The sequence below is a fragment of the Myotis brandtii genome, unplaced genomic scaffold (genome assembly GCF_000412655.1).
Source record: "Myotis brandtii unplaced genomic scaffold, ASM41265v1 scaffold1774, whole genome shotgun sequence".
Classification (NCBI taxonomy): domain Eukaryota; kingdom Metazoa; phylum Chordata; class Mammalia; order Chiroptera; family Vespertilionidae; genus Myotis; species Myotis brandtii.
In genome coordinates, this window is record NW_005356575.1 from 370097 (window position 1) to 385348 (window position 15252).

The 15252-nt window shown below is 56.1% G+C and overlaps 1 protein-coding gene across 1 annotated transcript in view; it reads right to left on the bottom strand.

Moving 5' to 3' along the window:
* Positions 1 to 15252, bottom strand: part of PPP1R37 (protein phosphatase 1, regulatory subunit 37) — a 48563-nt gene that overhangs the window by 2064 nt on the left and 31247 nt on the right. The window contains 8 exon segments of the mRNA XM_014537376.1: positions 2 to 135; positions 596 to 708; positions 2764 to 2919; positions 3027 to 3177; positions 3623 to 3742; positions 4620 to 4720; positions 4971 to 5016; positions 6359 to 6456. Coding sequence (XP_014392862.1) covers positions 2 to 135; positions 596 to 708; positions 2764 to 2919; positions 3027 to 3177; positions 3623 to 3742; positions 4620 to 4720; positions 4971 to 5016; positions 6359 to 6456 — 919 coding nt within the window.

Consider the following 15252-nt stretch of genomic DNA (forward strand, 5'->3'; position numbering starts at 1 on the left):
GGTGAGCTTGGTGGAGGCCAGGCCGAGGCGCAGCACGCTGCGGTTGCCGATGAGGCCGTTCTTGAGGTTGCGCACGCCCTCGTTCCCAATGGGGTTGTGGCCCAGGTTCAGCGTCTCCAGGCTCTGTGTGTGTGGCTGCAGGGGTGCACGAGACAGAGAAGAGGCCTGCAGGCCGGTCGGGAAAGGGGCGGACCCGGGCGCTCCCCGCTCAGCAGTGCAGCCTGCCCAGTGCCAGCACACTCCTGCTGAGAAGTCCCCCAGTGCCGGCCGCCCTGCCCACTCCCCTTGCGGTGGGGAGCTCGTCATCTGGTGGAGCCTCTGTACCCTGTGGGCTGGCTTTCAATTCTGCGTAATGAAAAGGTCTCAGCCTTACTGAAGGCTTCTAGAGATCTTAACAAAACGTTTCACCTTGTGCACAAGTTCTGTGCTGGCTATGGTGCTGGGCTCCAACGGACAGCGATGGAGGGCTACTCCCTCAGGGAAAGGCCGCAGGGGCTGAAGGAGAGGAAACGTCCAGAACCTACCGGGAGCACAGCTGACAGTGCTGGGCGCGGGGGTGGGGGAGGTGGCGGCGGGGACCCTCTGGTGGACTCACCAGCGTCATGCCCAGGAAAGCCATGCCCGTGTGTGTGAGCTGGTTGTTCCACAGCACCAGGGTCACCAGGCCCTTCCTCTGCTCCTTGAGGCCCTCGCAGATGTAGGCCAGACCTGGCGGAGGCCCCTGGGTGAGTCCCGTTGGTGGTGTGGGCTCCACCCTCCCCTGGGTTGCCCGGCCCTGCCACCTCCTGCTGCGACACCCCTGCCTTGGCAGGCACACACCCAGCTCCCGATCCTCCCTGTCTGCCTAGAGCTCTGCTCGAGTATCACCCTCTCCTGCAGCCTCTGGCCACCAGCTGAGGCCTCCCCACTGCTTCCTCCCCCCACCGCCCCCCCAGCACATCACCTCCGACACTCATTCCCTGTTATCTTAGCTGGGAGCCCGAGGTGACAGGCCTGGTCGGGGTAGGTGGTCAGTAAACATGGGTCTGGGCCTGGCTGCCCTGGGGAAGGCACTGGCCTCCGTCCCACTCTGCCTGCCCCTCCTCCCCTTTCTTCACGCTGAGGCCAGGGACTCTGCCCAATAGTGAGCCAGACCCAGCCGCCCTCCCCAGGAGGGAGCTGAATTCCTCCCGCTGATAGTTCCTCTTCTCTTCCCTTCCACCTCCTGGCTCACCACAGCTTTCCCCAAAATACCCAACGTTTAAGTGCTTTCCCACCTCATGCCTCGAACCAGCTGTCCTCTGCCTGGATTCTCCCCAGGCTGTCAAACCAGTGGGCTGTGCTGTCAGCCCCACATGGCCACCTAGAGGTCCCCTCCCTGCGACTTAGAGAGCCTGCAGCTGACCTTTTGTCCCAGCAACCTCGTTTCCTTCCAGACTGTAATTACTTTATTTATTATTTTTTAAATTGATTTCAGAGAGGAAGGGAGAGGGAGAGAGAGAAACATCAATGATGAGAGAGAATATTCAATTGGCTGCCTCCTGCACGCCCCCCACTGGGGATCGAGCCTGCAACCCAGGCATGTGCCCTTGACCAAAATCGAACCCGGGACCCTTCAGTCCCCAGGCCGACGCTCTATCCACTGAGCCAAATCAGCCAGGGCGATTGTAATTATTTTAATTATCTGTTCAATACCTCACCTCATCCTGCAGGTCTCATTGAGCTGCCCCTGCTCCAGGACACACTCCCCCTCTGGGTGGTAACCACCGGCCCACACAGTCCGACTCTGGGTGGTAACCCCTCTGGGTGGTAACCACCAGCCTACACAGTCCCCAGTGCCTGGGGTGGTCTGTGTTCACTGGGATTGTCTTGGTCACTGTGTGTTCCCTGACTGGGCAGTGGGTGCTGGGGGACGGGAGGGCGGGTGACCTCTCACACACCTGAGTCCAGCACGTGGTTGTTACGGAGGTCCAGGATCTGCAGGGAGCAGTTGAACTTGAGCAGGTTGCCCAGCTGGGCTGAGTCCTGCAGGCCATTGAGCTTGTTGTCGGCCAGGTACAGCTCCCGAAGGTTCATGTTCATCTTCAGGGCTGTGGCTGGAGGAGAGGAGGGCTCGTGACTGGCCAGGCTCACAGGACTCAGCCAACAGTCCCAGGCCCCAAGGGGCTGCACTCCCCACCGAGCCTCCCGGGCCTGGGCTCACCGAGCAGCACGAGGGGCCGCCCCGACAGGCTGGCGTTCTCCAGGTGCAGCACGGCCAGGCTCTGTAATTACTTTATTTATTATTTTTTAAATTGATTTCAGAGAGGAAGGGAGAGGGAGAGAGAGAAACATCAATGATGAGAGAGAGAATCATCAATTGGCTGCCTCCTGCACGCCCCCCACTGGGGATCGAGCCTGCAACCCAGGCATGTGCCCTTGACCAAAATCGAACCCGGGACCCTTCAGTCCCCAGGCCGACGCTCTATCCACTGAGCCAAATCAGCCAGGGCGATTGTAATTATTTTAATTATCTGTTCAATACCTCACCTCATCCTGCAGGTCTCATTGAGCTGCCCCTGCTCCAGGACACACTCCCCCTCTGGGTGGTAACCACCGGCCCACACAGTCCGACTCTGGGTGGTAACCCCTCTGGGTGGTAACCACCAGCCTACACAGTCCCCAGTGCCTGGGGTGGTCTGTGTTCACTGGGATTGTCTTGGTCACTGTGTGTCCCCAGCACAGGGAGCGCCTGACTGGGCAGTGGGTGCTGGGGGACGGGAGGGCGGGTGACCTCTCACACACCTGAGTCCAGCACGTGGTTGTTACGGAGGTCCAGGATCTGCAGGGAGCAGTTGAACTTGAGCAGGTTGCCCAGCTGGGCTGAGTCCTGCAGGCCATTGAGCTTGTTGTCGGCCAGGTACAGCTCCCGAAGGTTCATGTTCATCTTCAGGGCTGTGGCTGGAGGAGAGGAGGGCTCGTGACTGGCCAGGCTCACAGGACTCAGCCAACAGTCCCAGGCCCCAAGGGGCTGCACTCCCCACCGAGCCTCCCGGGCCTGGGCTCACCGAGCAGCACGAGGGGCCGCCCCGACAGGCTGGCGTTCTCCAGGTGCAGCACGGCCAGGCTGCTGCGGATGCGCAGGGCACGGGCCACGAAGGGCGCGGAGTGGTCCAGCAGGGGCGTGTTGCGGGCGTCCAGGTACTGCAGACAGCTGGTCTGTTGGGGCAGCAGCAGGGCTGGGTCAGGCTGGCCCCTGCCCTCCCTGCCCCAGGGGACCTCCCACCCCAAGTCCCAGTGAGCAGCAAGGCCATCTGCTTTTACAGCTGGGGCTGGTGCTGGAAGGCCTGGCCTGGGGTCCTGTGGGTGAGCGAGGCGGGGGTGGAGCTGGTGACGGCCGAGTTCCCCGACTCCCGTGGGAGTAACATGGGGGTGGTGACCATGGATGCCTCCAAGGGATACATTAAGGGTAAGAAGAGGAGGAGAGAAGGGGCCAGGGTGGGCCTGGGGCAAGGCATCTCTTAGTACAGCTTTCACACAGGGCCTGGAGGGTGGGGCCCGACACCCCTAAGGAGCTGGGTGCCCTGACAAAGCACCTGGACCCCTCTATGCCTGAGCTCCCCACACCCTGGAAACTTGGAGAGGTGGCGGGGGAGGCACCCACCTTGCGCATCATGTGGGCGGCGGCCTGCCAGCCCCGGGTGCCGATGTGCTTGTTGAAGGAGATGTTGAGGTGGGTGGCCGACTCGTAGTACTCAATCATGTCAAAGAGGGCTGAGGCGCCCTGGGGTGGAGACAACGGCTCAGCATCAGGTGGAGGCCGCGGAGACCGGGAGGTAGGAGCCGAGTTCTGACACTGCTCCCGCACCTCTGGGTCCTGAGAACCAACCCTTCCATCTCCTGGAAAAGCCCTGGACGTGCCCCCAGGACTGACGTGCTGTGTGACCAGGACAGGTCTCAGTTCTCCAGGATCCTGACTCCTGGCTCTCCTGTGTCCTCTAGACCTGGGGCCTAAGCTCCGGGGATCCTGGTGACCCCCAAGTCTCCAGAGGGATGAGGGGATACCTAGGCCTAGTGGGGAGGCTGCTTTCAGACGTTTCTCAAACCTGCCCTGGCTGGTATGGCTCAGCTGGTTGGAGCATCATCCCGTGTACCGGAAGGTCGTGGGTTCGATCCTGGGTCAGGGTGCATGTGAGAGGCAACCGATCAATGTATCTCTCTCACATTGATGTTTCTCTCTTTCCCTTCCCCCTTCTCTAGAAATCAATAAAAAGGAAAAAAAAGAAAAAAGGAAATTTCTCAAACCCCTTCCCCTGCAGACACTATGATGGGGGGGGGGGGGGGGGGGGGGGCGGCAGGACACTCCTGGAAAGGCTCCAGGTGGCCACAAGCCTCCCTCCGGCCTGGCTCCCCAAGTCTCTCCCTTCCTTACAAAGCCCCTGCCTTTTGGGGGGTCTGGGAGACCCCTTCTCTGGGCCCTGCCCGGAGCCCCATTCTTCCCATCCACTCTGGTCACACTGGATTTCCCTATTTTGTCCTTCAAGAGGCCCTGCCCAGCCCTTGTCCAAGGGGGTCCCCTCCTCCTGCAGTGCCCCAGCCCCCAAACCTCTAAGAGCCAGGGAGCTCAGGAAGCAGGTAAGGGTGGTGGCAGAGATGCTCACATCTTCGTCCAGGTTTGTCTGCTCCAGATCCACGACCTTGAACTGCAGCCTCTTGAAGACCTCTTCCAGGGCCTCGCAGGCCTTGTAGTCGAGCTTTTCACCTGGGAGGGGACGGAGCGCAGTGCGTGCATGTGTGAGCTCACGTCTGTGTGGTGGGGGGCCGGGTGCAAACCGGGGCTCCAGGCCACCCGAGGGAGGAAGGGCTCTCACCCCCACCTCCCTCTGGCTAAGCTCTTCTGGGGGGACCCACTGACCCCAAGCAGCCCAGGCTCATCCTGCCCTCGGATCCACCTCTAGGGAAGGTTGGCCCTGCCCACCCCTTTGGGCTCCCACCTCTGCCCAGACACACACCTTTCAGGTCCAGACAGTCAATCCGGTGCCCGAGGTCCGTGAACTCCTGGGAAGGCAGGAGGGATGGTGGTTAAGCAGGAAGCGCCTTACCTCTGCAGTTCATCTGGCTCTGCTCTTTCTGAGGTGAGGCAGTGTTTGGGGTGGGTGTGGAGGGGCACAGCGGCTCGGAGAATGTGGCAGCTCCTTAACCCCCCTACACCCCCCTAGACCTGGGCGAGGCAGGTCTGGACGCAGCCTCCCTGCCCCAGCTGAATGGAGTGAGGGAGTGGGCCCTGGGCGTCTTGGGGACAAGCATTTCAGGCAGAGGAACAGCCAGCGCAAAGGCTGTGAGGCAGGCGCTGAGGCGAAAGCTGACAGGCCAGGCCCAAGAGGCCGGGGGAAGGCAGGGTGCCCAGCCTGGCACGCAGTCTGCTCAGTGAGGAGAGAAGGCCCTGGGCAGACATCCTGCCGGCTCCTGGCTGCGCTCGAAGATACTCCAGCCCCCTCCACAGGGACCAGGCCCTATTCTCTGGGCTCCACACACATCGACTCCGAGGGAGGAGCGGTGACAAACCCGTGTGCAGAGGCTAAGGCCCAGCCTTGCCGAGGGGGTAAGGGCAGGCTTGGCCTGAACCAGGCTCCAGGGCCCACATTCCTGACCACCACACTGAGTGGCCATCTTTTCCCTGGACCTGACAATGAGACCCTCTGGAATCCTCCACAGAACCCCTAACCCAGGTGCGCAGGGATGGGCGGCCAGCATGACTGCTCACAGCCACGCTGTCCGAGGGAGCAACAACCCTAGAAACAAGAAACGTGGGCACATTCTGGAGGGCACTTCGGCAGTGCTGGACCCCCAGCCAGGCCGGTGGGCCACGGGGAAGGCGCCTGCAGGAGGTGGCTGGGGGAGGGGCGCACGTCCCAGGCACAGTGACACCCTCGCCACAGAAATCAGACTGTCCTCCCGCCTGGAGAGTGGCCGCCGCCCTCCCAATGCCCAGCAGAGGCCAGAGGACAAAGCCCAAGCTGTCAACAGCAGGGACTCCTGGGGATGGGACTTGGACAAGAAGTGAATTTTGCTTTTTATGTCTGTAGTGTTTTTTTAATTAAAGAATATATATTACTTTTGTAATTCAGGTTTTTAAGAATAAATATTGTACACTTGGCTTTCTGCCTGGGGAACAGAACTTTTCTGGGGAGTGATAGATATTTAAAATTCTTACTTTACATAAGTCTCTACTGTGTAAATATTCATGAGGAGCCTGACTGCATTTGCAGCTGACTGAGGGTTTTCCAAGGCTTCTGAGTACAGGGGCCTTGGCTGGGTGAGCAGGCCGGGCAGTGGGAGCGCCCTGTGAGCAGGCCCGGAGGCTGCTGGGAGGTGGGGAGCCCCGCCCCTGCCTGCATACCTGGAGCTGCCTGAGGAGCTTGGGGATCTGTCTGCAGTTCAGCTTCTGGCAGGCCTGCTTGTAAGCGCCGATGACCTCGTCCACAGTCACATTCTGGGCTGCGGGCACAGAGGACCCCAGCCTGTGACTCTCCACATTCTGGGTCCCTCACACCCTCTCCCCTCCAGCCCCAGGCCTCTGCCGGCCCCTTCCCCTCTCAACAACCCACTGAGCTCTGTTCTCCCGTCGAGGGCCCCTGCTACCACTGCTGTCCTGGGAAAGTGCCCCCAAACCAAGTCACCCCACCCTCCACGCCTCCCCATGGCTCCCTGAGCAGTTTCCCACAAACAATACACAGCTAATACCGCTCAATGTTCTACTTGTCAGCTGCCCACCCACCAAACTCGGGGCCCCAAAGGGCAGGGCTGGGCTGTCTTGGTCGCCACCATTCTCCATGTCCAGCCCAGGGCCAGGCCTAAAGCAGGTGTCTGATGGGTTGTTTTCTGAAGGAGAGAACGAATGTGAAGAAGCTGAGCTCAAAGAGGTGAGGCACCTCGCCCCCGGTCACACAGCTGGTAAGCGACAGGGCCAAGCTTCAAACTCAGCTCACGGCGAGGCCATGCGGCCTCTGAGAATCCCCAGTCCTGAAACACCTTCACCACAAAACCTTCCCCGATGGCTCTCGGGGCTGGGCAGAGGGACGCAGCCCAAACCCAGCAGCTGCACAGCCCAGACCCACCACCACAGAGAAGGCCTTTCTGGCTGCACACATTTGCCTTTCCAGACATTTAATAAAAGGTGACAAGCAGCATGGGCCTTTCTGGCTTCTTTCACAAGGATTTTGAGTTTGGGCCCCTTTATAGTACAACTAGTGGCCTGGTGCACGAATTCGTGCACACTGAAAGGAAATTAATTAGAAGAAATATTTTAATATCACTATTCGCCCTTTCTCTATAATAGAAGTGTCAACCAAATTCACGATGGAGGATGAAAGAGCGAAACACACGCGTGCACCCTAGCTGGTTTGGCTCAGGGGCTAGAGCGTCAGCCTGCAGACTAAAGGGTCCTGGTCGACTCTAGTCAAGGGCCCGTGCCCGGGTTGTGGGCTCAATCCCCAGTGGGGGGGGGGGGATGCAGGAGGCAGCCGGTCAAGGATTCTCCCTCATCAATTATTCTAACATTCCCTCTCCCTTCCTCTCTGAAATCAATAATAACATTATAACATTTTAAGAAACACGTGTGCTATTGGCGCCAGTGAGAGCTTTATATGTATCGCGCATGTGCGAGTCAACTTAGCCTTTCATAGATATAGAATAAACTTGCTTAATTAGACCTGCTTTCTGATGTAGCTAAACCTTTTCCAGCCCAGTGAAGCACCTCAACTTCTCTTTCAGGTAATTGTCAGCAACACAACAGCAAATATCAACAAAGAAACACGTGTGCTATTGGCGCCAGTGAGAGCTTTATATGTATCGCGCATGTGCGAGTCAACTTAGCCTTTCATAGATATAGAATAAACTTGCTTAATTAGACCTGCTTTCTGATGTAGCTAAACCTTTTCCAGCCCAGTGAAGCACCTCAACTTCTCTTTCAGGTAATTGTCAGCAACACAACAGCAAATATCAACATGGAGCAGATTATTATTGTAGATCACGCAGGGAGAATAAAGGGTGAAATATTTAACTGTAGCAGCTTTTGACTATATTCTGCGCAGTGAGAAAACCTGAAGTCATTTTCAAGGTCCACCATTTCTTACCTCTTTTCAGTCGGGTCAAGTTTCTAAGCTTTCTAAATCTCCGTTTTCCGGCTAATGAAAAGAAAATAGGATTCCACCGAGTCTCCTATCTACCTACTCCAGGACTTCTGTGAGGATCAAATGAGATGAGGCACGGGAAAACACTTCACAGACATTTGGTTACAGAGTGAGATGTTTCCACCTGGCTATAAAGCAAGTTGTGTTCCTGGGCTGAAGAAACTCCAAGGAGGTTGGTCGCTAGGGCGAGGAAGCGGGCATGGCTACGTGACGTCATTACCCGGACGGACACTTAGCATATTAGCCTTTTATATATACAGATAAAGTAACTGTCTGATGTACCATTCACCAGGCAGTGAGACATTTGTATTGTTTTCCGTTTTAGGCTATTAGATCTTGGATTTTGCCCCAGGTGACCAGAAAGACAGGAAGTTAATGCTCTGAGCAGGGGAGGGAAAGGGTCAGGCTGGTGTAGAAAGCTCTTGAGGCCACCGGCCAGTGTGGCTCAGTTGGTTGAGTGTCATCCCATGCACCAAGAGGTCACTGGTTCGATTCCTGGTCAGGGCACATGGCAGAGTTGCAGGCTCGATCCCCTGTGGGGAGGGGGGTTGTGCAGAGGAGGCAGTTGATTAATGTTTCTCTCTCTCTCAAATCAATACCCCCCCACCTTTTTTAAAAAATATATTTTATTGATTTTTTACAGAGAGGAAGGGAGAGGGATAGAGAGTTAGAAACATCGATGAGAGAGAAACATCGATCAGCTGCCTCCTGCACACCTCCTACTGGGGATGTGCCCGCAACCAAGGTACATGCCCTTGACCAGAATCGAACCTGGGACCTTTCAGTCCGCAGGCCGACGCTCTATCCACTGAGCCAAACTGGTCTGGCCACCCCCCCCTTTTTTTTTTTAAGGAAAGAGCTCTTGGGGCTGGCCCCCCCCCCTTTTTTTTTTTAAGGAAAGAGCTCTTGGGGCCAGCAGAATGGAACAGAGGAGGGCAGGGAACAGGAAGAGGGCCTCTGCAGCCCTTCCAGGCTTCCCTCACCCCTGTGCCACCCTGGCCAGGCACTGGGCCAGCAGGAGCCCTGCAGGGATTCCAGGAAAGTGGCTCCACGCAGAGAGCAGATTCTCCCCCAGGCAGTGCGCTCGCCCCGGTCTTTGCACCTGCTGTCATTGATCACCCCCCTGCTTCCCAGGGTAGGACGCCGAGGTCCAGGGTCCCTGCACCGCTGTCACTGACCACCACCCCGTCTCCCGGGGCAGGACGCTGAGGTTCAGGACAGAAAAGCTGCCTCCCACAGCCAGGCAGCCAGTGCAGCACAAAGGGGAACCCTGGTTCCAGAACACTCTCCCCACTGGGGTGGGGAGGCTGGAACCACTGTGTTGGAGGTAAGAAGCCAACAGAGACCCAGCCACCTGAGGGACAGGCCTGTCCTCTGCCCCTCACTTCTTCCTCGGGGAGCTGCGGCCACGAGCAGCCTCCCGGGGGCCAGTTGTCCGCCCGCAGACCCAGCGAGCGAGCTGTCTGCCAGGTGCTTGGTGCCCCAGCTCTGGGAAAACAGGAGCTGGCCCTACCTGGAAGGCGGCCCTTGGGACTCGAGCAGCTGCCTCTGCGAGTCCAGCCAAGCAGGTCCATGACCCTCAGGGTGTCTATGAACTTGAGTGGGGAAAAATGATCTCTTTTTTTTTTTCTCCAAATATATTTTATTGATTTTTTACAGAGAGAAAGGGAGAGGGATAGAGAGTTAGAAACATTGATCAGCTGCCTCCTGCACACCCTCTACTGGGGATGTGCCCGCAACCAAGGTACATGCCCTTGACAGGAATCGAACCTGGGACCTTTCGGTCCACAGGCCGATGCTCTATCCACTGAGCCAAACTGGCCAGGGCATCTCTTTATTTTCAATAACTGCACTACAGTGAAAATTAGCATTTCCTAATTAAGATAGTGTTTAGCAGACTCTGTGACTCTGTCATCAATACACATGCCTAATATTTTCACATATTATTGCAGCTTTAGAATGTTCATCACTCTTGTTATTTCATGGGTCAATAAGGAAGGAGGGGAGTTATGGGGGGTTAGCATTTCCTGAACAAATGTAATCTGAACAATAAAGATTTAATAAAAATCAATACACATGCCTAATATTTTCACATATTATTGCAGCTTTAGAATGTTCATCACTCTTGTTATTTCATGGGTCAATAAGGAAGAACATAAATACCAAGTTATAATTTTTAAAAATGTAGCTAACTGTATTTTAACTGGCACCCTTTGCAATCCTATTTTATTTTTTTGCCTTTGAAAATTATCACTCTAAGAAGGGATCCATAGGCTTTATATCAGATGGCCAAAGGGCACAAACCTCTCCATAAAGGCCCCAGGCTGGGTTGGCCTGGTCAGGTCGTCTGGGGATGGAGTAGGGACTGGGCATATGTGGGGTCATTACTAGCAGTTCTCAGCATCCCAGACAGTTTGCAGGGAACCAGTAATGCCTAAGCAACCCTCAAACTCGATTGGTCCTTGAGGTGTTTTGCTCTGACATCCCTTCCTCCAGGAAGTCCTCCCTGACTTCCCAAACTGAGCCAAGTTTCCCCTCTGCTGCCCAAAGTCCTCAAGGAGCCTCTTGGTGAGCTAAAGACCCAGGGTCTCTAACCTGGCTGCCTCCACACCACCCACAGCTGCCATCCGACTATCTCTTCAGCCAGACATCTACCGGGTTTGGATGAAGGCACAGCCTCACAAAAGGTTACAGCCAGAACTCAGGAGACTAGCCCTGCCCACCCATTTACAGAAGGGGAAACTGAGGGCAGTGGGCAGGAGAGGTAGACACACTCAGAGAAGGGTCTTGGTGCCCCCCGATGACAAGAATGAGAACTGCATCTTGTTACTTTCCTTAAGGCACACTTTGGAGGTGGAGGTAGTGCTGGGAAAAGACACTAAAGGAACAGAAGTGGGCTCAGTCAGTCTACTGCAGAATGGGTCAGCAGCCTGGGTGCACCCCGCCCTGCCTCGACGTCCCCAACAGCATCACGAGCTCGTCCCAAGCTTACCACGTCACCAGTGGGGGCATACAGTGTCGGGTGGCTCGGGAATGACCTTATAGTAATCATGATGTATGTGTGTTTCATTCATGTACAGTGGGGCCTTGACTTACGAGTTTAATTTGTTCCGTGACGGAGCTCGTAACTCAAATTACTCGTATGTCAAATCACTGTGACGTTCGCTGCGCCAACTAGCGGTGGGGTATCTGAAGCTGGCTCGTATGTAACCCGAATTTTAGCTCGCAACTCAAAGCAAAAAATCGGCGGCCGAGAGACTCGTATCTTGAAAAAACTCGTTAGTCGGGACACTCGTAAGTCAAGGCCCCACTGTATTAAGAAAAACAAACTACCATAGCAAAACCAGCATTCTACATGTTATCCTTTGGGAATGAGATAAAATATTCAAATAAAAAAAATGAACCAATTTAAGAAAACAGCAGTGCGGGTGTTTCAGAGAAATAATACGTAGCATCTTCACAGCACTCGCGCTGTGCCAGGCGGCCGAAATGGCAAGAAAACAGCAGTGCGGGTGTTTCAGAGAAATAATATGTAGCATCTTCACAGCACTCGCGCTGTGCCAGGCGGCCCTGCACACACTTGCTCCTCTGTAATGTGATGAAGTGGCCACCGGAAAACACTGGGGAGGTCAGTATGGGGACTGCAAGGCAAGGGAACCACCAGCAGTGCAGAGGCCCTGAGGCAAGGGGCTGAGAGGCCCAGGCTGGAGCGCCAGGGCCAGGCTGCGAGGCGGGGCTGCAGCGAGGTAACGCCTGACGTGACTGGGGCCTGAACCCTCGCTGCCTCCCTCCTGCACTGCGACCTCGGATAGGGCGTCTCAGGTCCCACACCTGGGCACGGGGTCTCGAAAAGTGGTTAAGAATATAGGCTGTGGCCCTGGAGGGCAGGGCTCAGTAGTAGAGCGTCAGCTTGTGCACCGGAGGGTTGTGGGTTCGATTCCTGGTTAAGGGCATGTACTTGGGTTGCAGGTCTGATTCCTGCATGTGGGAGGCAACCTATCGATGTCTCTCTCACATCGATGTTTCTCTCTACAAAAAATAGAAAACAGATTTAACCTCTGGGCCTCCATCGCCTTCTCCCTAAAATGGTGGTGAGTGTAACTCGGCTGTCTGTCCCTCAGAACAGCGTTGGGCACACACTCTGGAGCGCTCACTAAATGCCAGCCCTCACCGTGTTCCTCCCCCACTGGAAGGCAGGGACCCAGGACAAGCCCACAAAAGCACCTCTCCAGGGATGGGCCGCTTGGTGAGGCCAGGCAGACACATGGGTGTGTGAGGTGGACATTCATTTGTGTCTCAGGTTCAAATGTGTTGGCTCAACTCCCAAGTCCTAGGCTCTGAGGACCCGACTTAAGCAGGGGCTGGAGTTCAGCGGTCAGAGGGGGGCGGCAGTGTGTGAGGGAGAGGGGACGGGAGGTGCAGAGGTAAGAAGACCCGCGTGCCAACCCTTGTCCTAGTGAGGCTGTGATCTCTTCCCCTGGCTGAAAGGGACACCTGCAGGGTCTCCGGAGATAAGGACGTGGGGCACCATTAAGAAGCTGGCATCAACAGAACAGAGCTGGACCAACGGGGCAGGAGCTGAGCTCTGGGTAAGTCACAATGCTAGGACTTCCCATGCGGTTTCACTCAGCCAGCTCCTCGGTCCTCTGATATTGGGGAGCCAAGCTCAGAGAGGACAAGCTGTCTGCCCAAGGCCACAGAGCCAGGCGGACGGGCCTGGCACACACACCCAGAAGGACTTGCTGTGTAACCAGGGCCCGGCTTTATTCTCACACTACCCTGACTAGCCTGAGGGGAGGCAGGGGTGGGGCAGAGGCGACTGAGGGGACTCCTGGACGCTTAGCAGGCTCCAGGGGAAGGTGGAGCTCTGGGGAGGGCCGTGCTGTGGGGCAGCTGGCAGGCAGGGCCTCGGCCGGGGTGAGCCTCTGCGGCCCCAGCAGCTGGCACCCGTTTCCCAGGAGAAGGCTTGTGGAGCAAACAGCCCGCCTCCCCTCCCCCCTGCTAAGGCCCCACAAAGGGACAGAGAGAAACCGGATGCGGAGCATCAGGTGACAGGCAGAGAGAAGTTTGTCTCGTTCGCACACAGGTGCAGAGGCACCACGAAATGCAAGGACAGGTTGGACACCAGGGGGCGGCGATGACTCAGGCCATCCCTGACAGCCTGGAGCTGCGGGAGACACACACCGTCATCCGTCCAAGTGGGAGTCAAAACCCAGGAAGCAACACTAGGGGTGGTGGGGAGAGGGGGACAAAGAGGGAAGGGGGCCAGCTCTCACCACTGGGCTACAACAGCCAGTGGGGGACACAGATGAGACGGGGGCAGGGGCGCCTGGAGGGAGTAGCTGTGCGGGGTGCGATGGAGGTGAGGGGGACACAGTGGGCCTCTGCGTGAGACAGGAGCCAAGGGGCAGGGCGCAGAGCAGCGACAGGAGCAGCTCAAGGTCTGGGAGGGTTGTATTCTGTAGGAATGGGGCCCCTCTGGAGCCCCTCTCAGGGAGGCTGCTGGGATTAGCACAGCGGAAGTGACAATCCCGTCTTCCCTGTAAGTGCCCTTCCATCTTGGTGACACCCCGAGGCAGGACACAGAAAGGCCCCGCTGACAGCCACTGACCAGCCACCACGGCCCGGGCCTTCCCCTGCTTGGCGCCCTGCTGGCTGTACCCACAAAGCCCCTCAGCCCGCCAAGGCCCATCCTTTGTCATCCTCCACTCAGAGGCGAGGCTCACAGAGGAAGCAGGGGTGAGACTAAAATACCCGGATCTGACTTGACTTCAGCTGGACAGTGAGCAGCTCCGGCTTTCGGGGCACACCCTCTGTCACACGGCGCAACTCTGCCGCTGCAGCAGGAAAGCAGCCTTTATTTACCTTTATTTTAATTTTATTTTTTTTATCAAACCCTTGTGTCGAGGGCTGACTTTCAATAGATCGCAGCGAGGGAGCTGCTCTGCTACGTACGAAACCCCGACCCAGAAGCAGGTTTAGCGCCAGGTACCCCACGAACGTGCGTTGCATGAAGGGCGTGGGGGCGGCCCCCTTTTCGGCCGCACCCCAACAGCCTTTATTTAAAGGAGCCGGCACGTTCACATAAAACTTTACTCATAAAAGCAGGCCAGTAGCTCGCACTGCAGTCGCTGGGCTGCCGCAGACATTTCTGGAAGGACACAAGACACGGGGTGGCTGCTTTTAGGAAGATTAGCTGGGGAGCTAAGAGTGCTAAGGGAGAGAAACTTCCTTTTCTTTTCCTTTTATGGAACTTTATTGGGGCGACAGTGGTTAACAAAAAGGATACAGGTTTCAGGCGCACTATTCCACTACACATTATCTTACACTGAACTGTGAGTTCACTACCCCAAGCCAAGTCTCTGTCCATCACCATTTATCCCCTCTACCTCCCCTCTCACCCCATGCCCCCGAAGTTCATTTTCTTTACATACCTTTTTATATCTTTGAATACTGAGGTACACACAAGTATTACCTACTCAAAAAATTCACACACCTAGTCCAGCCAGCATGGCTCAGTGACTGAGTGTTGACCTATGAACCAGGAGGTCACAGCTTGATTCCTGGTCAGGTCACATGCCCAGGTTGTGGGCTTGATCCCCAGTGTGAGGCGTGCAGGAGGCAGCCGATCAATTATTCTCTCATCATTGATGTTTCTATCTCTCTCTCCCTCTCCCTGAAATCAGTAAAAACATATTTTTAAAAATTCATACATTTAGTTAAGAAAAATCAACTTCCCTGCCCTAGCTGGTTTGGCTCAGTGGATAGAGCCTGCAGACTGAAGGTCCTGGGTTCGATTCCGGTCAAGGGCACATGCCTGCGTTGCGAACTCGATCCCCAGTAGGGGCCATGCAGGAGGCAGTCAATTGATGATTCTCATCATTGATATTTCTATCTCTCTCTCTCCCTCCCCCTTCCTCTCTGAAATAAAAAAAAGAGAAAATATATATATATAAAGAAAAAAGAAAAATCAACTGTCGGGTCTACCTGACCTCAAAGCCCGACCTCTTGGTGGCTGCACTAACACAGGAGGCTCCAATTTCAGAGGATTCAGGCAGAGGGCTTGGCACCCATCAGGATGGGGGTGGGGCCGGGTGGCGGA